Below are 27,960 nucleotides of genomic sequence, written 5' to 3' on the forward strand. Positions count from 1 at the left end.
TAACCTTAGACCCCAGAAGCAATATGGATTTCCCCAAGAGGCAGAGGGAGAAATCTCAAAAGTTATTGATAGCTTATTAGAACAAGGCGTACTTAGATCAGTAGCTTCTACTAATGCCCCGATTTGGCCAGTGAGAAAACCCGATGGATCATGGCGACTGACCATCGATTACCGGGAACTCAACAAAGTCACCCCCGCAGCAGCCCCCACGGTAGCCACAAGTCCCGAGACCATGCTCAAACAGGGACTCAACTCACGATATTTTACGGTTTTGTACATCAGTAACGGATTCTGGTCCATTCCATTGGCAAAAGCGTGCCAGTACAAATTTGCCTTCACTTTTAAAGGTCAGCAGTACACGTGGACATGCCTTCCACAAGGATTCCACAACTCCCCCTCCATTTTCCACTGACAGCTGGCCAATGATTTATCAAAATTTTCTCACCCCGAATGTCTGGTCCAGTATATAGACGACCTATTACTGCAGACAGACACCAAGGCAGAGCACATCGCGCTTCTGTCCGAACTCCTGGAACTCCTACAGCTGGGAGAACCGCTGCTCGCCGTTTGCAACGGGCGAGCGGCTTGCCCAACATGACGGATTCCCGCCGGCGCCGTCCACACCTGGTCGCTGTCGGCAGGAACAGCGCGGGAACGCTGGGGGGAGGGGGGGGCCTCAAAAGGGGTCTGGCCCGCAATCTGTGCCCACAGATCGGCGGGCCGGCCTCTCTGAAGAAGGACCTCCTTTCCGCCGCTGCCCCACAAGATCCATCCGACATAGTCTTGCGGGGCGGACGGCAACCGCGCATGCGCGGGTGACATCATTTACGCGGCGCCACTTTTACACAGCGCCAAGGCCCGGCACGCGTAAACTTGGAGGTGAGTAGTGTATTTAAAAGCCTTACCTTTACAGGAGCAGCCCTTTGGATTTCGGCGGCAGCGGTGCGCAGGGGCCCTCTGGGAGGTGAGTACTTACTTTAAAAAGCCTTGCCTTTACAGGAGCAGCCCTTTGGATTTCGGCGGCAGCGGTGCGCAGGGGCCTTCTTGGAGGTGAGTAGTGTATTTAAAAGCCTTACCTTTACAGGAGCAGCCCTTTGGATTTCGGCGGCAGCGGTGCGCAGGGGCCCTCTGGGAGGTGAGTAGCGACGTTAAAACCACTTACCTTTACAGGAGCAGCCCTTTGGATTTCGGCGGCAGCGGTGCGCAGGGGCCTTCTGGGAGGTGAGTACTTACTTTAAAAAGCCTTGCCTTTACAGGAGCAGCCCTTTGGATTTCGGCGGCAGCGGTGTGCAGGGGCCTTCTTGGAGGTGAGTAGTGTATTTAAAAGCCTTACCTTTACAGGAGCAGCCCTTTGGATTTTGGCGGCAGCGGTGCGCAGGGGCCCTCTGGGAGGTGAGTAGCGACGTTAAAACCACTTACCTTTACAGGAGCAGCCCTTTGGATTTCGGCGGCAGCAGTGCGCAGGGGCCTTCTGGGAGGTGAGTACTTACTTTAAAAAGCCTTGCCTTTACAGGAGCAGCCCTTTGGATTTCGGCGGCAGCGGTGCGCAGGGGCCTTCTTGGAGGTGAGTAGTGTATTTAAAAGCCTTACCTTTACAGGAGCAGCCCTTTGGATTTCGGCGGCAGCGGTGCGCAGGGGCCTTCTTGGAGGTGAGTAGTGTATTTAAAAAGCCTTGCCTGGTCCCGTGTCTGTTCTTCTTTTCGGTTTTATTTGTTTTTATATAAGGCGGGAACCGGAAGTTCGACCCGCGGACCTCTGGCAAGTCCCCCCCCCCCCCCAACCAATAAATTCTGGTGGAGAGGAAACCCGAGACACTACACGTGTAGTGTCTCCCACCCGCCCTCCTCCTCTAACCTAATAATAAGACCCATTGGTGTAAGGCAAGTGCCATATTATATTATTAGCATTGTGCAGGTCAAGGTTCGGAGGTGGAGGAGCAGTCTCTGTCAGCGAGAGAACCTGAGAACATCTAAGACACTCAGAAGGTAAGAAGGTAAGTAAGTGATTTTTAGTTTTATACCTTTTTTCAAATTGTGTGTGTCGGGGGGGAAACTGAAGTGACATCACAGAAAAGCTGTGGCCAGAGTGGCTGGTTGGGATTCTAACCTAAATTTAAAAAAAATTTGAGTATTTGGGAACTAATTTAACATAATAACTTAATTATAATTTAGAGGATATCTAAGCCAGAGATCGGAGAGTACTATAGTTAGCTATCGCATTTCTATTAGAAATCTAGTGCTAGGAAACAGATAGTTGACAGTAACTTTGAAATTTTAAAAAAAGTATTTAAAAAAAGACAAATTTTAATTTTAATTAATTGACGCAATGTCAGTTAGAGGGGTGCTGTGCTCTGACTGAGAGATGTGGCAGGTCCGGGAGGCTTCCAGCGTCCCGGATGGCTTCATCTGCAGAAAGTGCACCCAACTGGAGCTCCTCACAGACCGCATGGTTCGGTTGGAGCAGCAATTGGATGCACTTAGGAGCATGCAGGTGGCGGAAAGCGTCATAGATCGCAGTTATGTAAATGTGGTCACACCCAAGGTGCAGGCAGAGAAATGGGTGACCACCAGAAAGGGCAGGCAGTCAGTGCAGGAATCCCGTGTGGTTGTCCCCCTCTCGAACAGATATACCCCTTTGGATACTGTCGGGGGGGATAGCCTATCAGGGGAAAACAGCAGCAGCCAGAGCAGTGGCACCACGGCTGGCTCTGATGTTCAGAAGGGAGGGTCAAAGCGCAGAAGAGTAATAGTAATAGGGGACTCTTATAGTCAGGGGCACAGATAGGCGCTTCTGTGGACGTGAAAGAGACTCCAGGATGGTATGTTGCCTCCCTGGTGCCAGGGTCCAGGATGTCTCCGAACGGGTAGAGGGAATCCTGAAGGGGGAGGGCAAACAGGCAGAGGTCGTTGTACATATTGGTACTAACGACATAGGCAGGAAGGGGCATGAGGTCCTGCAGCAGGAGTTCAGGGAGCTAGGCAGAAAGTTAAAAGACAGGACCTCGAGGGTTGTAATCTTGGGATTACTCCCTGTGCCACGTGCCAGTGAGGCTAGAAATAGGAAGATAGAGCAGATAAACACATGGCTAAACAGCTGGTGTAGGAGGGAGGGTATCCGTTATCTGGACCACTGGGAGCTCTTCCGGGGCAGGTGTGACCTGTATAAGATGGACGGGTTGCATCTAAACCGGAGAGGCATAAATATCCTGGCCGCGAGGTTTGCTAGTGTCTCACGGGAGGGTTTAAACTAGTATGGCAGGGGGGTGGGCACGGGAGCAATAGGTCAGAAGGTGAGAGCATTGAGGGAGAACTAGGGAATAGGGACAGTGTGGCTCTGAGGCAGAGCAGACGGGGAGAAGTTGCTGAACACAGCGGGTCTGGTGGCCTGAAGTGCATATGTTTTAATGCAAGGAGCATTACGGGTAAGGCAGATGAACTTAGAGCTTGGATTACTACTTGGAACTATGATGTTGTTGCCATTACAGAGACCTGGTTGAGGGAAGGGCAGGATTGGCAGCTAAACGTTCCAGGATTTAGATGTTTCAGGCGGGATAGAGGGGGATGTAAAAGGGGAGGCGGAGTTGCGCTACTTGTTCGGGAGAATATCACAGCTATACTGCGAGAGGACACCTCAGAGGGCAGTGAGGCTATATGGGTAGAGATCAGGAATAAGAAGGGTGCAGTCACAATGTTGGGGGTATACTACAGGCCTCCCAACAGCCAGTGGGAGATAGAGGAGCAGATAGGTAGACAGATTTTGGAAAAGAGTAAAAACAACAGGGTTGTGGTGATGGGAGACTTCAACTTCCCCAATATTGACTGGAACTCACTTAGTGCCAGGGGCATAGACGGGGCGGAGTTTGTAAGGAGCATCCAGGAGGGCTTCTTAAAACAATATGTAAACAGTCCAACTAGGGAAGGGGCGGTACTGGACCTGGTATTGGGGAATGAGCCCGGCCAGGTGGTAGATGTTTCAGTAGGGGAGCATTTCGGTAACAGTGACCACAATTCAGTAAGTTTTAAAGTACTGGTGGACAAGGATAAGAGTGGTCCGAGGATGAATGTGCTAAATTGGGGGAAGGCGAATTATAACAATATTAGGCGGGAACTGAAGAACATAGATTGGGGGCGGATGTTTGAGGGCAAATCAACATCTGACATGTGGGAGGCTTTCAAGTGTCAGTTGAAAGGAATACAGGACCGGCATGTTCCTGTGAGGAAGAAAGATAAATACGGCAATTTTCGGGATCCTTGGATGACGAGTGATATTGTAGGCCTCGTCAAAAAGAAAAAGGAGGCATTTGTCAGGGCTAAAAGGCTGGGAACAGACGAAGCCTGTGTGGCATATAAGGAAAGTAGGAAGGAACTTAAGCAAGGAGTCAGGAGGGCTAGAAGGGGTCACGAAAAGTCATTGGCAAATAGGGTTAAGGAAAATCCCAAGGCTTTTTACACGTACATAAAAAGCAAGAGGGTAGCCAGGGAAAGGGTTGGCCCACTGAAGGATAGGCAAGGGAATGTATGTGTGGAGCCAGAGGAAATGGGCGAGGTACTAAATGAATACTTTGCATCAGTATTCACCAAAGAGAAGGAATTGGTAGATGTTGAGTCTGGAGAAGGGGGTGTAGATAGCCTGGGTCACATTGTGATCCAAAAAGACGAGGTGTTGGGTGTCTTAAAAAATATTAAGGTAGATAAGTCCCCAGGGCCTGATGGGATCTACCCCAGAATACTGAAGGAGGCTGGAGAGGAAATTGCTGAGGCCTTGACAGAAATCTTTGGATCCTCGCTGTCTTCAGGGGATGTCCTGGAGAATAGCCAATGTTGTTCCTCTGTTTAAGAAGGGTAGCAAGGATAATCCCGGGAACTACAGGCCGGTGAGCCTTACTTCAGTGGTAGGGAAATTACTGGAGAGAATTCTTAGAGACAGGATCTACTCCCATTTGGAAGCAAATGGACGTATTAGTGAGAGGCAGCACGGTTTTGTGAAGGGGAGGTCGTGTCTCACTAACTTGATAGAGTTTTTTGAGGAGGTCACTAAGATGATTGATGCAGGTAGGGCAGTGAATGTTGTCTATATGGACTTCAGTAAGGCCTTTGACAAGGTCCCTCATGGTAGACTAGTACAGAAGGTGAAGTCACACGGGATCAGGGGTGAACTGGCTAGGCCATAGAAGGCAGAGGGTAGCAATGGAGGGATGCTTTTCTAATTGGAGGGCTGTGACCAGTGGTGTTCCACAGGGATCAGTGCTGGGACCTTTGCTCTTTGTAGTATATATAAATGATTTGGAGGAAAATGTAACTGGTCTGATTAGTAAGTTTGCAGACGACACAAAGGTTGGTGGAATTGCGGATAGCGATGAGGACTGTCTGAGGATACAGCAGGATTTAGATTGTCTGGAGACTTGGGCGGAGAGATGGCAGATGGAGTTTAATCCGGACAAATGTGAGGTAATGCATTTTGGAAGGTCTAATGCAGGTAGGGAATATACAGTGAATGGTAGAACCCTCAAGAGTATTGAAAGTCAAAGAGATCTAGGAGTACAGGTCCACAGGTCATTGAAAGGGGCAACACAGGTGGAGAAGGTAGTCAAGAAGGCATACGGCATGCTTGCCTTCATTGGCCGGGGCATTGAGTATAAGAATTGGCAAGTCCTGTTACAGCTGTATAGAACCTTAGTTAGGCCACACTTGGAGTATAGTGTTCAATTCTGGTCGCCACACTACCAGAAGGATGTGGAGGCTTTAGAGAGGGTGCAGAAGAGATTTACCAGAATGTTGCCTGGTATGGAGGGCATAAGCTATGAGGAGCGATTGAATAAACTCGGTTTGTTCTCACTGGAACGAAGGAGGTTGAGGGGCGACCTGATAGAGGTATACAAAATTATGAGGGGCATAGACAGAGTGGATAGTCAGAGGCTTTTCCCCAGGGTAGAGGGGTCAATTACTAGGGGGCATAGGTTTAAGGTGAGAGGGGCAAGGTTTAGAGTAGATGTACGAGGCAAGTTTTTTACGCAGAGGATAGTGGGTGCCTGGAACTCGCTACCGGAGGAGGTAGTGGAAGCAGGGACGATAGGGACATTTAAGGGGCATCTTGACAAATATATGAATAGGATGGGAATAGAAGGATACGGACCCAGGAAGTGTAGAAGATTGTAGTTTAGTCGGGCAGTATGGTCGGCACGGGCTTGGAGGGCCGAAGGGCCTGTTCCTGTGCTGTACATTTCTTTGTTCTTTGACGCGACGCCACTCCTAGCCCCCCGGGGGCAGGAGAATAGGGGGCTGGGAGCGGGCTCCGACGCCGCAGTGAAACACTCCGGTTTTCACTCCGGCGTCGGCACTTAGACTCCCGATGGGAGAATTGCGCCCATGCGGTCAAATCTTGCACTCATCAGGAAAGACGCAAGAATACCTATGCTCACTCCTGTTCCCGCTGAGATTTGGTATATTTGTGTCTGTCCCAGTGAGTGCAAGATAGCCTGAGGCTGTCTTTTTTTCAGCAGCACTCGGGTCTATAATACCAAACAACTATTTGAATTTTTAATATTGTGATAATTTCTGCCAATAAACCTCTTTGGCACTGAAAATTTATTTTTACACTCGTGTAGTCAGTCCTTCAGATTTTAGTTAATTAAAATCGCTCCCCCTTTGTCAATCACATCTTTCCACCACTACTTTGTTTTCTGTACTTTAAAAGTAATCTAATTTTTTTTTATTAACGTTTTAATTTTTATAAAACACAAAATAAACATCCATTTACTAACCCCGACCCACTGGCTGTTACTAATTCCTAAAGACAAAAGGTCGCCATATCAGGCAGGCTGGGGTCCAGGACCCACCCAAGCCAGCCACCAACTCCACCCCTAGGACGAGACACTTAAAAACCCTTAGTTCCCGTCAGACCCCAGCCCCCCTCCACCCCCAACCCTGAAAAAAGCGTTCCAAAAGAACAACCCCTTCTCTCTCTCACTTCCCCCCCCCCACCCAAACCAATAAGCTAGGCTCACTGAGCCTTGCTCAAGCAGGTCCAATAAGCCACCTCCCCATTCTGTTTCCTTGACCACTATCCCCAACAATTGTAGCCCCCTCAATCTCAAATATACAACCGATTTTAAAAACTACAACCCCTCTCAACAACAACACTTAACAACGGTGTATATTGTGAAAAGTTGTGGTCCCAGCCCAGACCCCTGAGGCACACCACTAGTCACCGGCTGCCATCCTGAAAAAGATCCCTTTATCCCCACTCTCTGCCTTCTGCCAGTCTGCCAATCCTCTATTATTGCCAGGATCTTACATGGGCTCTTAACTTATTTAACCGTCTCCTATGCGGCACCTTGTCAAAGGCCTTCTGGAAATCTAAATAAATCACATCCACTGGTTCTCCTTTGTCTAACTTCCTTGTTACCTCCTCAAGAACTAACACTTGTCAGACATGACCTCCCTTTGACAAAGCCGTGCTGACTCAGTCCTATTTTGGCATGCACTTCCAAGTACTTTGCGATCTCATCTTTAATAATGGACTCTAAAATCTTACCAATGACCAAAGTCAGGCTAACCGGCCTATAATTTCCCGTCTTCTGCCTCCCTTCTTAAACAGCGGTGTTACATTAGCCACTTTCCAATCCTCTGGGACCTCCAGTGATTCCGGAAAGATCACCACCACTTCTGAAATGTGGTCATAGTTGTAATGTCAAAGCCTTGGTAGACTACAAAAGTGTTTTTTTTTTTTTTTTAAATTAAATATATTTCTCGACTATGGCCAATTATAAACAACAAGTGCTGCTCCTTTGCTGCTGACAGCAAAATCCAGCTCATTCAGTCCATCATGCTGCATTTAAGATTTTTTTCCCCCCAATTAAGGGGAAATTTAGCATGGCCAAACAACCATCCACCCTGCACAGCTTTAGGTTATGGGGTAGACCCACACAAGCATGGGGAGAATGTGCAAACTCCACACAGTGACCAGGGGCCAGGATCGAACCCAGGTCCTTGGCGCCATGAGGCAGCAGTGCTGACCACTCCGCTAACGTGATGCCTCTAGTATTTAACATATTAAAACGAGAGAGAGATAAATAATCTTTGTTATAGCTGAAGCCAAAGCTACTGGTTTCACTTTATTATACATGCAGTTCATTAAGACATCACAAATTATCAAGACAAAAATTAAGAAAGCATACACAAGTAAAATTTCACATTTTCTTTCTCGTTTAAATAAGATTTAACAAAGAATAACCCTGTGAACACCTTTGGTGCCAAATGGAAACAGATTCATCATGCATGGTGTACATTGTAGCAGCAACTTAATGTTAGTTCAATACAGAATAAAATGTTTACGAATACAGTGTGATTGTATTTAAAAGTAAACGCTAAAAAATAGATGAGACAATTGTACCAACATTTAAAAAATGAAACAAGTCATAAAAGGCCCGATACCAAGACCCATTGTAATTATTCTTGTGTATAAAGAGTTGAGTTCAAAGTAACAGCAAGTAAAGTGAGAAATCACTGTGACTAGAGTAAGACATCCCACATTGACAAAGTTACAAACATACATGGAACGCAAGGTCAAAGACAAATGCAATTTACAAGTATTAGAAAAATCCATAACTAGCTTGTTACAATTAACAGAACTACTTAAACATTTTCAAACTTCATAATTACAAGAGTGTACCTACATCTATGGCAAGGTTCTCTTTCAATGTGTTCAAATGCATTAACAAATTTTGCACTTATCATTGCTTAATGTATTTAATCAGGTGATTTGCTATTGTTGGTTCATTGTTCTTCATAAGGACAGGAGAATGTTATGATCTTCATCCTTTTGTTGATAGAATTGCATGAAATTAAACAATTACACAATGGAGCACTATTTGAACCAGTACCTAGATTGAGATCAGTCACTACTCCAACATTGTGAGCACAAAGCCTTCTGGCAACTGCATTTAAATTAAACACAAAATGTGCTTCTCCTGTAACAGATAGGTACTTAAAGCTTTCACATATTAGTGAATAAATCCAACCTACACCTTCACATGCTTCAGTCCTGTCAGAATGTTAAAGGCATCTTGTATCAAGTTGGTAAAATAACACCAAAACAAAAACTGGGTAACACTTTCACTTACAGGTCTGTGGAAAATGGCTTTGATCCGACAGGATGTAAACCGAGATGGAAATTCTCCAAACAAAATAGGTAAATACAATAGCTAATGTAATACATCGAGAAGTCTGCAACCTTAATTAGAACAAGGAATAGAACACATTTGCACTTTTATTCTCCAGGAAAAGTAGCAGCTTCTCTTCTTAAGCAATTAAATTAATTGCACATTTGACGACCTCTTTTTGCTCCATACGTTCACAAATCCAGTGTTTCAGATTTCTGCAAAGTAACACTGGCAGCAAACAAGCAATCAGAATTAAATGCTTTCTTTTACAAGTAGGACATGTTAAAGCTGACATTTTATGGGGAAATAAAATTTCAGCACAAGCGGTCATGGCTGACACTTGTACATAATAATTCCCAAAGTAAATGTATTCAAGTAAAGCACCTTGCACCTTCTGTGAATGCTAAAGTTACCGCGGAGTAGCAAGTACATTTTCAGTCCGTCTTCTAGTTAAATAAAATCAGATTGGATTTAAGTCAAGTTTCCATGCTTTTCAGGATTTGTTGAATGATTATAACGTCACTCGAGTGCACAGGATGCCAGCTTCGTCCTTCTTTTGTTAATCACATACAATCCTAAGATGGGGTGAGCCCTGGGCTTGTAATCTCAGTATTGGGACTTGCAAGACATTCACTTGACTTGAGGCTTGTAAGAGACTTGTAGCTTGTCATGGAGGTCAAGGATCCGCATAGACCAAGTAATGAGGGAGTGTCCTCCTTCCCTATAAATAAAGCAAAATCTTTACTTTCAATTAGTATAATTGAACTTACTGGCTGTGAGAAAATTAAATCATTTTGCATATTTGTGTAAAACAGACAAATCACAACTAAACATTACAGATTGAAATTAGTTAGCAACTCAAATCCTGTATGCAGACAGATTACCTCTTCTGCCAACATAAACTACACTATCTCTCTATCGCTCATGTACTAAATTTGCAATTCCCACACTTTTGGGTCCAGCTCCCACGCCAATCTCCAAAATGTCCTCGAGGATTACACTCTCAGCACTACACCTTCAATCTACTGATTCAAAAGCACAGAACTGAATGCTGTTAATCTGAAATAAAAACAAGACACAGAATATTCAGCAGGCCATGCAGCATCGATGAAAAGAGAAACAGAGTTAACATTTTGGCTCAACAATCTGTCATCAGAAATAGAAAGAATTAAGAGATGTGACAAATTTTAAGCAAGTACTGAGGCAGGTAAAGGAGTGAAAAGGAGTGAAGGGAGAACAAAAAGGAGTGAGATAGGATTGAAGGCATGAGAGATTAATTTTCTATTAATGATCATGCAAGGCAAAATGGGACAAGTAATGCATTAAATAATAGGTCCATAAGAGCTGGGAATAGCAGAATCATCAAATACTTTTGTCCAAAAAAGAGGCGGGGTTTAGATCTAAAATTGTTGAACTCAATGTTTTGAATTCATAAAACTGGAAAGTGCCTAATCAAAGAAGAGGTGCAGTTCCCGGAGCTTGAATAGAGCTTCACTGGAAGAGGTAGAGGACAGAATGGGAGTAAAGCAGGAATTTAAAATGACAGGCAGCCAGAAGTTCAAGGTCAAGTTGCAAAGTGAATAGAAAGTGTTCCACAAAGTGCTCATCCAAATGGCATTTAGGCTCCTCAGTGTGGAGCAGACTACATTGCGAACAATGAATATGGTACACCAAGTTAAAGGCGGTTAGAATAAATTGTTTTGCCTGAAAGAAGTGTCTGAAGCCCTGGATGGGGAGAATGGAAAAAAAGTGTTGCATCTTCTGTGCTTGCAGAGTAGGTGCTATTGGAAAAGCAGGCTGTGTTGAAGGGGATTGAGGAGTAGACTGGGGTGATGCATGCACAACAGTCTTTTCGGAATATTGAGATGATGTGTTTGGTGGCGGTATTGTGATGAAGGTGGCAGAAATAGTGCACGATAAAAACCTCTATGAGCCTCCTTTCCCTCGGTAGGACCCCTCTCCGAATCGGAGGTGTTCTCCCCGCCCGTTATGAGCTGCTCCGGAGAAACAACTTTGGTAGATAAACTGGGGTGCATTGAAATAACACAAATTGCAGCAAAACAATTCAGCATAATAGTTTGAACTTGGTCCTCCAGTGACAGTGAAAGGCTGACCCACCTCCGGAAGTCCGCCCCAACTCTGCTCACCAAATTGTAAAATTCAATTTGTGAAGTCGCTCCCAGTCCCGGGGCCACTTGAACCCCCAAATAGTGAAAACTGGTCCCTGCCAGATGGAATGGCATTCCCCCCAACCCAGCACCCCCTCTCAAGAGGGCAAACCACAAAATATCCGCTCTTATCAAAATTCAGTACCTGAAAAGGAACGCACCTCTTCAATAGGTGAAGTATATAAACCCTTATCTCTGCGATTGCGGCCTTTTTAGGTGAGGAGCTGAGCAGAGCCAGCCGAGAGCAGTCTGGGTAAGGTAGGCGAGATATAACGCTCAGGGACCGTCAAGAGGGCATGGGGGGTCACGGAAAACTGATGTCACAGGAAAGCTGTTATCTGATTGGCTAAGGGAGAATCGGATAAATTTAAATCTCGTCGGTGTTCAATTTGAATGTGTTATTACTGGTTAGTCAATAATTAGAGCTAGAAATGGGGTTTATTAGGGTACCGTACTTCAACTGGCAGATGTGGGAGATCAGTGATGCCGCAGGCATTCTGGACAACTACATCTGCAAGAAGTGCACCCAATTGCAGCTCCTCAGACCGCATGGATCAAGGCAGTTGGATGCACTTAGAAGTATGCAGGCTGCGGAAAGCAATAATAGATGGCAGTTTTAGAGATGTGCACACCCAAAGAGCAGGCAGATAGATGAGTGATCACTAGTGGGGGCAGGCAGTCAGTGCAGAAATCCTCTGTGGCTGTCCCCCTCTCTCACAGGTATAACGTCTTGGATACAGTTGTGGGGGAGGGCCTATTAGAGGAAAACAACAGCAGCCAGAACAGTGACACCAGAACTGGCTCTATTGCTTAGCAGGGAAGGACAAAGTGCAGGAAAGCGATTGTTATAGGGGACTCTTATAGTAAGGGGCACAGATAGGCGCTTCTGTGGAAGTGAAAGACACTCCAGGATGGTATGTTGCCTCCCTGGTGCCAGGGTCAAGGATGTTGCTCAACAAACACAGGACATCCTGAAGGGGGAGGGTGAAAAGCTAGAGGTTGCAGTACACATAGGTACTAACGACATAGGCAGGAAGAGTGATGAGGTCCTGCAGAAGGAGTTAGGCAGTAAGCTAAAAAGCAGGACCTCAAGGGTTGTAATCTCAGGATTACTCCCTGTGCCACGTGCCAGTGAGGCTAGAAGTAGGAGGATAGTGCAGTTAAACCCGTGGCTAAACTGGGTGTAGGAGGGAGAGTTTCAGATTTCTGCACCATTGCGATCTATTCCGGGCAGGTGGGACCTGTACGAGAAGGATGGGTTGCATCTAAACTCGAGGGGCACCAATATCCTGGCTGGGAGGTTTGCTAGAGTCACTCGGGTGGATTTAAACTAGTATGGCAGGGGTGTGGGAACCAGAATGTTAGCTTAGAAGGTGTAATAATTGAAGGGGAAGTAGAGAACGAAAATAAGAGAACATCACCACCCTGACTGCTCAAAGGAAATGGTCTGAAGTGTATTTGTTTCTACGGCATAAGTATAACAGGTATGGCAGATGAGCTTCGAGCACTGATTAGTATTTGGAACCATGATGTTGTGGTTATCACAGAAAAGTGGTTCAAGGAAGGGTAGAATTAGCAGCTGAACGTTAGACAATATAGCTGCTTCAGGAGATAGAGGGGGATGTAAAAGGGGTGGGGGAGTAGCATTACTGGTTAAGGAAAGTATTATAGCCGTACTGCGGGAGATTCATACAATGAGGCAATCTGGGTAGAGCTCAGGAACAGGAAGGGAGGCAATTACACTATTGGGGGTTTATTACAGGCCCCTCAGCTGCCAGCGAGAGATAGAGGAGCAGATAGGGAGAGATTTTGGATCGGTGTAAAAGTAACAGGGTTGTTGTAGGACATTATAACTTCCCCTGAATAGACTGGGACTCACTTAGTCCTCGGGGCCTGGATGGGGCAGAGTTTGTAAGGTGCATCCAGGAAGGCTTCTTGATGCAATATGTAGATAGTCCAACTAGGGAAGGGGCAGTACTGGACCTGGTATTGGGGAATGAGCTTAGACAGGTGGTTAAGGTTTCAGTAGGGGAACCTTTTGAGAGTAGTGACCACAATTCTGTAATTTTAGGTACTTTTGGATAGGGATGAGGGTTAAGGTGCTAAACTGGGGAAAGGTAAATTACAATAACTTTAGACAGGAATTGAAGAATTTGGATTGGGTGCGGCTGTTGGAGGATAAAGGACGTCTTACAAGCGACAGTTGATTAGGATTCTTAAAAGTCACGTTCCTCAGAGAACAAAGGATAAGTTTGGGGAGCCTTGGGATATTGTGAACCTCGTCAAAAAGAAAAAGGAGGCTTTTGCATGGTCTAGAAGGGTGGGGATAGTCAAAACCCTTGGAAAGTATAAAGAAAGTAGGAAGGTACCCAAGCAGGAAATTAGGAGATGTATTCGTCCATATTAAACACCCGTTGCCACCGTTACAACCTGCCTCGGTGTTCTGTCGGAGAGGTGGGCGTTGTGGGGGTGTTATCCTGAGTGGGCCGCCAGTGGGTTGGGGCGTTCATATGGTCGGTTTCAATCTGCAGAACCAGAGGCCAAGGTGACTGGTTAGTGGGGTGCGCAGGAAGATGGCTGCTTGCAGACTGCGGTAATGGCAGTCTGTGCCTGGACAATGCCCCAGTCCCATGAGGGGTCACCCTGGACATTTGGCTTGTTCCCCCATCCCCATGGCAGGGCTCCCCACCCCAGCCAGCCCGGCCAGTGTCCGACCCGGCAGCCTGCAGTCGCTCCTCTCCATGTCCTACCTCTCTCTCTCTCTAACTCTCTCTCTCTCAGCAGCCAACACGGCGGTTTCAAAAGCACAAGTGAATGGCAGCGTTGGGAACTCGGCCCATCAGAGGCGGAAAATCATGGAAGCCCCGGAGAATACCAGGGCAGGCCCACTAATGATGCGCAAATGGTATATATTGTACGTGCGTTCCGGAACGCATAGGCGCCTCTTGTCGAGGTGACGGAGAATTGTGGCTTGGCATCACATTGGCGCCCACCGCGATTTTGGCATTGGAACCCATTCTTCGCCCATTTGCCTTTCCCAATTTCGGCGTAGGCCAACGGAAAATCCCACCCATGGTACTTGTTCGAAGATTAGCAGCCGCGCTTCATATGACAGCCGACCCCACGATGAAAACCCAGGCGCAATCCTAAACTTCTCCAGAACTACAAACAAATAGCTCCATTCAACCCTATCGAACGCCTTTTCGACATCCAGAGACGCAATAATCTCAGTTTCTGGTCCCAACACTGATGTAAGAACTACATTAAGTAACTGCCTCACACTGGACCACCGCTTCCTGCCCTTTACAAACCCAGTCTCGTCTTCCCCACTACATCTGGGATGCAGGGCCTCAGCCTCATGACTAGGATTTTAGCCAAAGGTTTGCGCCCACATAAGCAGAGAATTTGGGGTGTATGACCCACACACTAAAGCTCTTGTCGTTCTTCAGAAGGAGAGTGATGGACGCTGCTTCAACGTCCCAGGAAGGGAACCCCGCACCAATTGATGTTTGTGTCGGACCTGCTGGAGAGTATGGGTAGGATCATGGGAATATTGGAGAGGTTTGGGCCTTCTCTGGGTAGAAGTTAAATGTCTGGGAGAGTAAGGTGTTTCCGGTGAATGCGGGGGGGCCAACTTGGGGGTGTTGCCATTCAAGGTAGCTCGGGAAAGGTTCAAGTATTTGGGGATTCAGGTGACGAGGAAATGAACTACGATGCACAGGTAGAATTTGACAACGTTGGTGGAGGAGATATAGGAGGAATTTTAAGAGATGGGATACATTTACACCTGATACTGGCAGGGAGGCTGCAGGTGGTAAAGATGACTGTGCTGCCAAGTTTCCGGTTTGTTTTCCAGACCCGATCTTTCTCTCCAAGGTTTTCTTCCGGAAATTGGAGACAGTGATTTTGGAATTTATATGGTCAGGGAAGGTGTGGAGGGTAAAGAGGGCCTGTTACAGAGGTAGAGGCAGAAATTGGGTTGGCGCTCCAGAACCTGCTGCACTGCCAGGGCAGCGAATGGGTCAATATGGAGGAGGAGTCCTTTAGGGGATACAGTCGGAGGGCTATGGTGATGGCTCTGCTGCCACTAGCTCCTGGGAAGTGTACAGGGAAGCCCGTGGTACAGTCGATGGTCAGGCTGCAGAGACACTTTAAGTTGGAGGGGATGTCGGTGTTGACACCACTGTGCGGGAAGCACAGGTTTAAGCCGGGGGAGATGGATGGGATGTATGGGTAGTGGAGGGAGGCGGGGCTGGTGAGGGTGAGACACTTTTATCTGGAAGGGCAGTTTGCGGTCTGGATGAGTTGCAGGAGAAATTGGAGTTGCCGAGGGGGTGTGAATTTAGATCTCTGCAGATGAAACTTTTAAAAAAATAAATTTAGAGTACCTAATTTATTTTTTCCAATTAAGGGGCAATTTAGCATGGCCAATCCCCTAACATGCACATTTTGGGTTGTGGGGGTGAAACCCAGGCAGACATGTGCAAAATCCACACGGACAGTGACCCAGGGCTGGGATTCGAACCCGGGTCCGCAGCGTCGTAGTCCCAGGGCTAACCAATACGCCACGTGCCGCCCACAGGTGAGAGACTTAAGAAAGGAGTGGAGGACGTTTCTCAGGTTGCCGGGGTATACCGTATTGAAGCAACTGCTGTTCCCGGATGAGTCAGGAGAGAGTAGGATTGGGACATATATGGGTGGTGGGGAGGGGGTTGCGCAGATGGTGAGGGTCAAGAACAAATGGGAGAAGGAGTTAGGGGGAGAAATAGGCTGGGAACTGTGATGTTAGGCGATGTGTAAGGTGAATTCAACCTCCTCCCGTGCGAAGATGAGCTTGATTCAGTTCAAGGTGGTGAACAGAGTGCATATGACCCGGGCGAGGATGATCAGTTTTTTCCAAGGGGTGGCAGATGAATACGAGAAGTGTGGGCGAGGGCCGGTGAATGACGTACATATGTTCTGGGAGAAGTTGGAGAGATACTGGGAAGCGGTATTCAGGACGCTATCAAAGATTGTGGGGGTGGAGGTCATGCTGGACCCAAAGGTGGCGATCTTTGGGGTATCGGAAATGCCAGTGCTGCTGGACGGGGGGGGGGGGGGGGCAATTTTGCGCCCTTCGCCTCTCTAATTGCCCGGCGAAGGATCTTGCTGAATTAGAGGTCGGATATGCCGCCAGGGGTGGCGGCATGACTGGGGGAGCTATATGACTTTCTTCGGTTGGAAAAGATCAAATTTGAGTTGGGGGGGGTTGGCGGAGGGCTTTGAGACCGGTGGGGGTTGTTCGTGACAATGTTTGAGGAACTGTTTGTCGCAGGGGATGGGGTAAAAAGGGGAAACTTTGTACAAACGGTGGACAATGAGGTTGTGGAAGGTGTTGTAAAAGTTAGTGTTTTTTAAAAATATACACATGTTTGAAATAAAATACATTTTAAAAAAGAATTTATGGAGATTATAAATTAATGGCAATCAAGCCACAAAGTTGGAGAATAACCCATACCCAAAATAGAGGGCCTGTATGCAAAGTTGGCTGGGGGCCTGACTAATATACCAAGTTGGACATGAGCCACACCTACCAACAATTGGAACTAGATGAGGCATCAAGAACTTGTGTCACCATAAACACCCACAAAGGACTGTATCAATATACACGTTTACCCTGTAGAGTTTAGTCAGCATGTGCCATCTTTCAGCAGACAATGGAAAGCTTACTGCAATGGTTGCCCAAAGTTATTGTTTACTTAGATAATGTCCTGTTTACATGATTCACTGAGATGGGGTACCTGGCAAATCAGGATGAAGATTTAAAGACTTTCCAGGATGCAAGTGTGCCCCTGAAGAGAGAAAAGAGCACCTTTCAGGCAAACAAGGTGGCTTATCCTGGATACAGGGTGGATACTCAGGGGCTATAAACAATGGAAGGTAAAATGAGAGTCATTAAAGAAGCACTAGCCCCTAAGAATGTCTCAGAACTCCGGTCTTTCCTGGGAATAGTTAAGGACTATGGACGGTTCCTCCTTCACCTATCAACATTGCTCGCTCCATTACATGTGTTGAAGAAACGCCAACAATGGAACTGGAAGAATTCACAAAAATCTTTCAATCAAGTGAAGCAAGTGGGGGGCAAGATGGTGACACAATGGTTAGCAATACTGCCTCACGGCACCAAGGTCCCAGGTTCGATCCCAGCTCTGGGTCACTGTCAGTGTGGAGTTTGCACATTCTCCCTGTGGGTTTCGCCCCCACAGCCCAAAGATGTGCAGGGTAGGTGGATTGGCCACGCTAAATTGCTGATTAATTGAAAAAAAATGGAATTGGGTATACTAAAAAAAAAATTTTTTTTTAATTAGTTTTTAAAAGTGAAGCAAGTGCTTTAATCTTCACGTTTATTCGTATATTTTGATTGAAAGAAAAAAAAAAAAAGAGTGCTTATGTGTGATGTGTCACCGCATTGAGTTGGGGCTGTGTTACCCCATGAAATGAAAGACGGGTCTGAGAGATCCATTGGGTTTACATCAAGAACTTTATCTGATGTAGAAAGGCAATATTCACAGATTGAAACGGAAGGATTGGCCATCATTCATGGCATTAAGAAATTTCACCAATATGTACACAGCCGCCACTTCACCATTATTACATATCATAAAGTCACTTTTAAGACTTTTCAAACATAAGACGGATGATGCAATCCTTTGGGGATGGTCGTCCCTAAACCAGGAAGACGGTTGTTACTAGAAGAGTTGCATAGTGTTCATCCGGGCGTATCAAAGATAAAAATGTTAGTGAGAAGCTATGTCTGGTGGCTGGGATTGGAACAAACATAGAACAGATTGTAAAACAGTGCAACAAAGAGAATCATCCAAACTCAAAAAGTTAGCTCCCTTCTCTCACCACAGATGCGGAAAGACCTGAGATTGTCCAGTATTTTTGGATTCTGTCTCAGATTCCAGCATCCGCAGTCATTTGCTTTTATCTTAGTGAAGAAGCATGGGGACCATTTGAGAAAGGGGGAGCCACTTCGAAAGCCAGTGCTGCTGCCTAATACAGTTGTGCCAGAAAGTAGTGAGGTGGCTGCGACATGAAGTGGCTGAACAACCAGTGTCAGTTCAAAGTGCTGCTCCCACAAGAAAGTGAGACACAGATTCCAGAGGAGAGTCCGAGTGAGATAGTTGCGACGGAATCTACCTCGACAGTCGAGCTGCAGTCAGTTGAGCTACTTCGCTTCCAGAGGAAGAGAAAGTCCCTTGAAGGACTGAGTACAAGAAATGTTTCTCAGTACTGGTGTTTTGTTAATGGCATAACTAGCAGGATGCTGGCGCATCAGTTGAGGAAGCAGGAGGCGGCGAGAGAGATTGGGAAAGTGAGAGATGGGGGGGGGGGTGGTCTTGGATCCGGCAAGAGTGAATGGACTGTTTCGAGATTTTTACAGAAAGCAGTATAACTCGGAACCCCCAGCCGGAGAAGAGGGGATGAAGTGATTTTTGGGAGGGCTGGAATTCCCGAAGGTGGACAAGGAACTAGTGGAGGGCCTAGGGGTCTCTATTGGGCTTGGGCAGGTAATAGAGGGGCTGGAGGCGATGCAAACGGGCAAGGCCCGGGTCCGGGCGGATACCCGGTGGAAAATTATAAGAAGTTTTTGGGGGTGTTGGGACTGCTGTTGGTAAGGGCATTTAATGAAGCGAAGGAGCTGGGAGTGCTTCCCCAGACGTTGCCACAGTCGGCGATCTTTCTCATTTTGAAGCAGGACAAAGAGCAATCTCCTTATTGAACGTGGATGCCAAACTGCTGGCAAAAATCCTGGCCATACGGATCGAGGATTGTGTCCCAGGGGTAATAGGGGATGATCAGGGGTGGCACCTGGGAACCAATATTTGGAGGCTCCTGAACATAATTATGATGCCTATAGAGGGGCGCGAGGTTGAGGTGGTGGTGGCTATGGATGCAGAGAAGGCCTTTGATCAGGTGGAGTGGGGGTATTATGAGAGGTCCTGGGATGGTTCGGGTTTGGGCAGGGGTTTGTGGACTGGGTCCGTTGCTTTACTCCCGTTGGGGGAGATTGGAAGCATTATGGGGATTCTAGAGGAATTCGGCCAGTTCTCGGTATAAATTGAATAGGAGCAAAAGCAAGATTTTGTGATCCAGGCAAGGGGCAGGAGAAGAGATTGTGGAAATGCCATTCAAGGTGATGGGAGGGAGCTTTAGGTACTTGGGTATCCAGGTGGCACGGAAATGGGGACAGCTCCACAAATTGAATCTGGATAGATTAGTAGAACAGATGAAAATGAAGGGGGACATCTGGAGGTGGGACTCGCTCCCGCTGTCTCTGGTGGGGAGGGTACAGACTGTGAAAATGACAGTTCTCCTGAGGTTGCTGTTTCAGTGTCGCCCAAGTTTTATCCCCAAGGTGTTTTTTAGAAATATGAATGCGGTAATTTTGGGATTTATTTGGGCCGGTAAAACCCCGTGGGCGAGGAAGGTGCTGCTGGAGCAGGGTTGGGGCGGGGTGGGGGTGGGAGGAAGTCCGAATAGGGGAGGTGAAGAGAAAATGGGAAGAAGAGTTGGAGGCTGGGTTATGGAAGGAGGCCCTGCAAAGAGTTAACGCGTCCTTGCCATGTGCCAGGCTCAGCCTGATGCAATTCAAGGTGGTCCACAGGGCTCACATGACTGTGGCCTGGATGAGCAGGTTCTTTGAGGAGGTTGAGGACAGGTGTGGACGATGTGGGGGAAGTCCTGCGAATCATGTACACCTGCGAATCATGTACAATGTTCTGGGTGTGTCCGAGGCGAAGGAGCTTTTGGCAGGGATTTGCGGACGTCATGTCAGAGGTCCTGCAAGTGAGGGTGGCTTCGGTTCTGGAGGTGGCGATCTTTGGAGTGTCGGAAGACCCGGGAGTCCAGGGGAGTGGGGAAGAGAGGCCTTTGCTTCCCTGGTGGCCCCGAGACGGATCTTACTGGGATGGAGGGACTCGGAGCCCCCGAAGTCAGGGCTGTGAGTTAGCGACATGGCGGGGCCTCTCAGGCTTGAGAAAATTAAATTCGCCTTGAGGGGTTCATTACAGGGGTTCGCTCGGAGGTGTCAGCCGTTCATCGACTTCTTCGGGAAAAATTAGACTGTCAGAAGGGGTGGGGGAGGGAAACGAGGGGCTTGGAAGTGACGAATAAGGGTAGGAAAACCGAAGGCGGGAGGGCCGGTGATATGTTTTTATAAGCCATGTTTGGTTGGGGTTTGTGTTTGAGGGGAATGATGATGCTTATTTCGTTGAGGGTTCTGCTGGATGTTATTGTTGAAAAGTGTTAAAATTATAAATGCCTCAATAAAATATTTTCTGAAAAAAAAAGTTGTATAACTTTATTGTATAATAAAGGGACTTAAAGGAGGAGGATATAGTAGCTGGGAATGGGGGAGGATGTAGCAGTTGGAAATGGGAATCGAGCACGGGGATCTTGGTACAGAGTGCAGGCTTTTGCAGCCAGAGCAGATCCTAAAGCTAGTAGAGATAGCATTGCGAAAGACTTTAGATACCGTTTACAAATAAACCATTATAATTTGGTATGCATACTGGGTGGTGGTCACCAATTCTTCCTTTACTACACTTACCATCACTTTTTGAGTTTCCATGCCTTCCCACCCCCTCTTTCTGTGGATGCAATGGATCCAGTGAAGTTGAAGAAAGACTGATCTCTGTTGAGAGTTGTTCCAAACTTTGAAAACTGTGCCTGCAAAAAAAAACACAACAGTTGGAAGCTTGCCAAGATTGTGAGAAAGCAAATCTTAAATAGTCATGTCTTTAAACTACAAGCATTGCAGACCACTTATCTCCTCAACAAACTACTTCCTTCCTCCATTTCAATACTACATTACTAATGACCACGCAAGATTTACTGAGAACAGTAACACTTCATAAACAACAATCACTTTCTAAAAGAAAAGAAAATTACTGCGGATGCTGGAATCTGAAACCAAAAAGAAAATGCTGGAAAATCTCAGCAGGTCTGGCAGCATCTGTAAGGAGAGAAAAGAGCTAACGTTTCGACTCCAGATGACCCTTTGTCAAAGCTAAAGACAGAGAAAGTGGGAAATATTTATACTGTGGAGCGAGAATGAAAGATGAGTCATAGCCACAGAAACCCAGGGAAATTGGATGCTAATAGCCACAGAAAGCAAGGGGAAAGAGTGCTAATGGCAGTCCCCAGAGAACAAAAGGTGTGAAAGGCCAAACTGCAGAGAAACTAACATCAGAGGATAAACTGTGACAGATGTAGATGTGGGGGAGTATCTTGTGTTTAAAAACAGACACGTGGGCACGGGAGCAGGGTCTCGTGTTAACATGTCTGTCCTTGGCCTGCTACAATGTTCTAGTGAAGCTCAACGTAAACTGGAGAAACAACATCTCATCTTCCGGTTAGGCACGCTACAGCCTTCCGGTGTCAACATTGAATTCAACAACTTCAGACGATTAGCTCGACCGCACCTCGACCCATTTGTTTTCATCCCATTTCATTTTAATGGTCTTTTACTATTTTTTTCTCTCTCCTCTTTCTTTATATATATTCAACCCCCCATCTTATCCATCTTTCGTTACCCTTTCTCCCCTTCGCTTCCCCCACATCTACATCTGTCACAGTTTATCCTCTGAGGTTAGTTTCTCTGCAGTTTGGCCTTTCACACAGAACATCCAGATTGTGGGGTTGCCTGAGGGGTTTAAGGGCCATATCCCCATCGAATACCTCTCGGACATGTTCTTCAAGATGATCCCCACTTGAATCGGACCGGGTCCATCACTCACTTCGGCCGAAACCTCGATCTGAAGATCTATCGCATGCAGTGACTGTGAGATTTCACAAGTTATAAGGAAAGGTAGAGTGTCCTGCGACAGGCAAGGGAGCAATGCGATTTCAAATGGGACGGCCAAAGCATCAGGACATGGGCAAGGATTTCGCAAATAAAAGAGCCATGTTCAATGGAGTGAAGGCTGCCCTGTATAAAAGTGGAGATAAGCTCGGGATGGATGTGTCCAGCCCGTCGGAGAAGACATTCGAGGACAGACTATTTTTGATATGCCGTGGGATGCGGATGCTTTTTAAAAAAAAAGGCAAGTTGGGCGCAATGCAATGTGGTTTATGGCTCTGTCGACGGGCATGTTGTATAGCTTGTATTTATTGTTCTTGTTTTTTTTTTTTACAAACTTGTTCTCGTTGGGTTTTTGTTCTTTATATTAATATATGGTTTCCTTTCCTTCATAAAAAAAAAGAAAGAAAAGTTATTTGTTTGGCACTATATTTAGTCGCTGGTAAGTGAGGTTTTGGTCGTCTTTATTTTATTTATTTTTCTCCGGTGGGCATCTCCCTGCTAACTAGGGAGTTAGTTATTTAAGGGAGTGGTTTCGGAGGGTTTGTTGCAGCTCATTGTAATGGTTTTTCAACAATGAGCTGAGTTTTTGTTAAATGTAGGTTTTGTTTGTGGGGGAGGGGGTTGTTTCCCTTGTTTTTGGTGTGGTCACATTCAGTGGCAATGCCATTCTTGGGAGGGGGAGGGGATAGGTTGCTGATGGTGTCTGTTGGATTTCCTTTGTCCAGTCCTTTGACTTGGGTTTGGTGGATCTTTTTCCTTTACCCTTTCAGTGCCCCTTGGTGGAAATTGCAGACCACAGATTAAAGGGTATGGGGGCGGGGGGGGGAAGAGAGAGAGAGAGAGAGAGAGAGGGTGGTGGGGGGGGGGGGGGGGGATTTCCAATCCGCTTGGTTACCTGGAACATTAGGGATTTGAATGGCCTAGTGAGGAGGTCGAGGGCATTTGCCCATCTCAGGTTTTGCAAGAGAACTGCTTGTAGGTCAGGTACCAGATTGGGCTGCATAAGGGGTGGGTGGGGCAAGTTTTTCATTCTGGTTTTGATCACAGAGCCAGGGGTACAGCAATTATAAGAAACAAAATAATTCAGTTTTCCTCCTCTCAGATTATAGCCGACTCCAATGGTTGATATGTTATAGTTTGTGGTTCCCTGTTGAGCACCCTGGTTGTATGGTCAACATTTATGCCCTCAATATGCATGTTCTATGTTCTAAAAAAAGAACCTCTTGTAGAATTCAATTGGGGCAGCACGGTAGCATTGTGGATAGCACAATTGCTTCACAGCTCCAGGGTCCCAGGTTCAATTCCTGACTTGGGTCACTGTCTGTGCAGTGTCTGCACATCCTCCCAGTGTGCGCGTGGGTTTCCTCCAGGTGCTCCGGTTTCCTCCCACAGTCCAAAGATGTGCGGGTTAGGTGGATTGGCCATACTAAATTGCCCATAGTGTCCAAAATTGGCCTTAAGTGTTGGGTGGGGTTACTGGGTTATGGGGATAGGGTGGAGGTGTTGACCTTGGGTAGGGTGCTCTTTACAAGAGCCGGTGCAGACTCTATGGGCTGAATGGCCTCCTTCTGCACTGTAAATTCTATGATCAATTGGGATAATACAAATTTTATATACTCTCTGATGGCCTCCCTCCCTAATCTCAACTCACATCTGCTCATTTTAGGTAGGTGTCCGAATTGTGTTTTGGACCCTAGAGTTGATCGTTTCAAGCCTACATCCCTGGTTCCATCGAGTATGGCCACGGCGTTGTCTTCTTTTATGACCCAGATGGGGGGGCATGGGTCATTGGCGCTTTATGCACCCAAATGATAGGGATTTTTCATTTTCTTCCTACATGTCCACCAGGTATATTCCCAGATAGATTTCTGTGTTTTGGATAAGGTTCGCCTCCCTCCGGTGGTAGCGGACGAGTACTCAGCAATTGTTATTTCGGACCATGCTCCACACTTTATTGATTTGTTGCTAGAATTTGGCTCCACCCAGTATCCACCCTGGAGATTAGACATTACACTCTAGCTGATTAAAAAAAAAATGTAGTGAACAAATGTGTACAGCCATAGGCGATTGTATAAAATCTAATAGGTCCGATTCAATTTCATCTTCCAAGTTGTAGGAGGCTCTTAAGGTGGTCCTCAGAGGGAAATTCCAGGGCATGTGTTGAAGATAGCTAGGTTTGAGTAGCAGAGGCTGGTAGATTCCATTCTAGAGGTGGATCACCAGTACTCATTTGACCCTACTCCGGAGCTATTGGCAAATAGTAAAAATTACAGACCCAATTTGAATTATTGTCTACTGGCAGGGCGGTACATCAGTTACAACCCTCCAGGGGCGCCTTCTATGTGTACAGGGATAAGGCGTTGTCTTTTGGCATACAGCCTCTCAGGAGATCACTCAGTTACTTCATTCGGGCAGCAACCTCGTCGTCCCCCCCCCTCCCTAGGTCAACGCGGTTTTAAAATTTTTTACCGCAATTCATACAGATCAGGGCCCCCTGTGGATAATATCCAAATTTTGGTAATGTCTACCCATTCCAATGGTTGAAGTGGATCTGAGCAATGAGTTAGACTCCCTGCTATGCCCAGATGAAATGTTAAAGAGTATTGGGCTGATGCAGTCTGGCAAGGCCCCTAGCCCGGATGGCTTTCCAATTGAATTCTACAAGAGGTTCTTTTTTTAGAACATAGAACATACAGTGCAGAAGGAGGCCATTCAGCCCATCGAGTCTGCAGGACCCACTTAAGCCACATCCACCCTATCCCTGTAACCCAATAACCCCTCCTAACCTTTTTGGTCACTAAGGGCAATTTATCATGGCCAATCCACCTAACCTGCACGTCTTTGGACTGTGGGAGGAAACCGGAGCACCCAGAGGAAACCCACGCACACACGGGGAGAACGTGCAGACTCCACACAGACAGTGACCTGGAGATTAGACATTACACTCTAGCCGATTTAAAAAAAATGTAGTGAACAAATGTGTACAGCCATAGGCGACTGTATAAAACCTGGGACCCTGGCGCTGTGAAGCCATAGTGCTATCCACTTGTGCTACCGTGCTGCCCTTCTCAGAACAGCTTGTGCCATTGTTATTGAACATGTTTAATGATTCCCTTTCCTGGGGGTCATTGCATCTGACCCTCACTCAAGCTTTCATTTCCCGGCTTCTTAAGAAAGACAAAATCCCGACAAAATGTGGTTCTTATCGCCCTCTATTGCTCTTGAATGCGGAAGGCAAGCTACTCGCTTAAGGTGTTGGCGCTGTGGTGGGAGCCTTGCCCCCCAAATATAATTTGAGGATCAAACAGGCTTAATGAAAGGTCAACACTTGTCAGCCAATATACGTCCAAAGATGTGCAGGTTAGGTGAATTTGCCATGATAAATTACCCCAAGTGTCCAAAAATGTTAGCGGGAGTTACTGGGATACGTGGATAGGGTGGAGGTGTGGGCTTTAGTTGGGTGTCCTTTCCAAGAGCCAGTGCATACTCGGTGGGTCAAATGGCCTCCTACTGCACTATAGGTTCTATGAAATGGCAACATCTCCAAGTTGGCCCCCAGCCCTGCCACATTAACTGGAAACACCTCGCTCTTCCTGACATTGGCAACTATGGTGAAGAGAGAGTGGAAATAAGATTATAGGTTAAACATCTTCCATCCAAAAAAAATCTTTCTATGATCATACAGAGCAAGGTAGGTTGATAAGATAAATAAACATTCTGAAGTTAGAATAGCCACACTAATTGTTAATATGAAATGTGCACATACTCATCCCATTGACCACACTGTTTTCTGTACAGAAGTGTCTCCAGAGCAACAGCATCTGCATCTAGTGCTCCCGGGGAGGGCCACTGATTGGTGAGGTGCGCAGTTAATTCTTGTCTTGATCTCAAATCATTATGTTTTAACACCGCCCTGTAAGAAAATCTGTTCAATAGGATTGTGGTAAGGAAGTTAATCTCCAAGTCTGTCCCAATTACTAAACAGTAGCTAGCACTCACCTATACAACCACGTGTTATATTTAGTGCTACTAATTTTCAACATTAAATATTTATTTACCTTCCAAGTATAGTATGACTGTGATCTCATTTTTGCAACCCGTTGAGGAGAAAAACAAGACATTTTAAATAGTTGTTACACACATCTATAATTGCCAGTTACGTTGCTACATCAATTAATTTCCAGTAATGAAATTATTTTTAATCGTTTTTAATTTGTGGTTCAAATCTGACAATATCTTCAAGAAAAAAAATGTAATCAATCTTTACTAAAGATAAACACCATCTTTTACCTCTTACATTGTCAGAGGGATTGTAATTATAGAGAGAGTGCATATAATGAAACTCTTGAGGCCCCTCTAAACCACACCACAGCTACCGGAAACAACCTCAACATTGGTGAGGCAATGCACCTGCTTCCAAAGAAGAAGAGGACCAAAAGCTTTTCTGAACTGCTCTGAAATTAGTAGCAGCACTGGTACCATTAAAAAAAACAACTTTCATTTGTGGTATTAAATGGCAATGTATTTATGGCAGTAGACATGACTGACTCTGCCTCTGTTGGCCAGTGAGATGGAGGTTTCACCTTCTGGCTTTCACCAACTCCTCTCCAACATCAGGAAAAGGCCATGACCCCGGAAATAACCGGCATCTGGAAGACCAAGCATTGATACCTAATCGGTAAATGTAATCTGCAAGGAAGATGAAGATGCAGCACTGAGGCATCCAGCATATTACAAAACTGCTCCTATTTTGGTTGTTCTGTTAAATATGGACACCAACAATCATCGCTATACACCGAGTAGGTTGTATTGATTTAAGTCTAACTTATTTTGAAATTCGGAACAGGTTTAATCATAACCATTTGGGGAAATCTTGCAAATTGTGCTAAAGGTTTTACCAAGCATGAAGTAACAAATATCATGTTGCCATGATAGGTAACAACCTTTTAATTTGCTTAAATTTCATACAGTAAAAAGGTTACAATGTTTGGAAAACAAATGCTCAGTAAGTGTCTTAATGCAACTAAATTTTAAAAGGTCAAGTTAATATAAAAGATATAACGTTTTGAAAATGAAAAGGAAATGTTCATGTCTCGGAGGATATTTTCTCCGCGTGATCTTTACACTTCTGTGCAGCTAGCTTTTGGATCCTCAATTATTTCGACTGCCAAGTATCCATCAGCTCACACAGCAACAGTTCTTGTTCCACCCTCTGAAAAGAGGACTTCTGTCATAATATACACCAGTATATTATGGTGCAGACACACACACACACACTGATGGACATGCAGTGGGACCAATGAGCATACACAACACCGCAGCCAATCACCAGTGAGAGCACACGCACTATAAAGACAGGGGACAGGAGAGTTCCCGCTCATTCTAGTAGCAGCCAGCTCCGGAGCACAGAACTCACAGCCTGCAACTAGGATATTCACCATGTGCTGAGTGCATCACCTGGTTAGGACTAGGCAAAGGTCAACAGTTAAAGCTGGTATTGCATTTACCCACAGTTCAAGTATGTTAATTTAGTTAACCTTATAATAAAATGGAGTTGCACCACTTCCAGTGTTGGTGACCCGTTTGTGATCCAGAACACCCAACACATCAATTACCATTTCTCTCACACCGACACATCACTAACAACCAGATGTCAACAAGGACAAAGCAGAAAAGCACACCGACCAATGAACCCAATCAAGGTGGAGAATTGAAAGATTTTAGTTCAAAGGTGACGAATCTCATTAAAGTGAGATTTCTGTGCTCCATATTTGCAAACAAGA

At 46.1% G+C, this 27,960-nt stretch overlaps 1 protein-coding gene across 7 annotated transcripts in view; it reads right to left on the bottom strand.

Annotated features, from left to right (window-relative positions):
* Positions 1-8,077: 8,077 nt before the first annotated feature.
* rundc3b (RUN domain containing 3b) overlaps positions 8,078-27,960 on the bottom strand; it is a 167,273-nt gene continuing 147,390 nt past the window's right edge. For 2 of the 7 annotated variants that reach the window (XM_072508638.1, XM_072508643.1), the window contains exons 9-11: positions 25,944-26,102; positions 20,924-21,042; positions 8,078-9,899 (exon numbers count right to left, since the gene is read on the bottom strand). In XM_072508638.1, the coding sequence (XP_072364739.1) occupies positions 9,736-9,899; positions 20,924-21,042; positions 25,944-26,102 (442 nt within the window). In that variant the 3' untranslated portion in view covers positions 8,078-9,735. The remainder of the gene's footprint in view (positions 9,900-20,923; positions 21,043-25,943; positions 26,103-27,960) is intronic. The other 5 variants (XM_072508640.1, XM_072508641.1, XM_072508642.1 and 2 more) reach the window with 5 other exon arrangements.

This window comes from Scyliorhinus torazame, chromosome 6 (genome assembly GCF_047496885.1).
Source record: "Scyliorhinus torazame isolate Kashiwa2021f chromosome 6, sScyTor2.1, whole genome shotgun sequence".
NCBI lineage: Eukaryota > Metazoa > Chordata > Chondrichthyes > Carcharhiniformes > Scyliorhinidae > Scyliorhinus > Scyliorhinus torazame.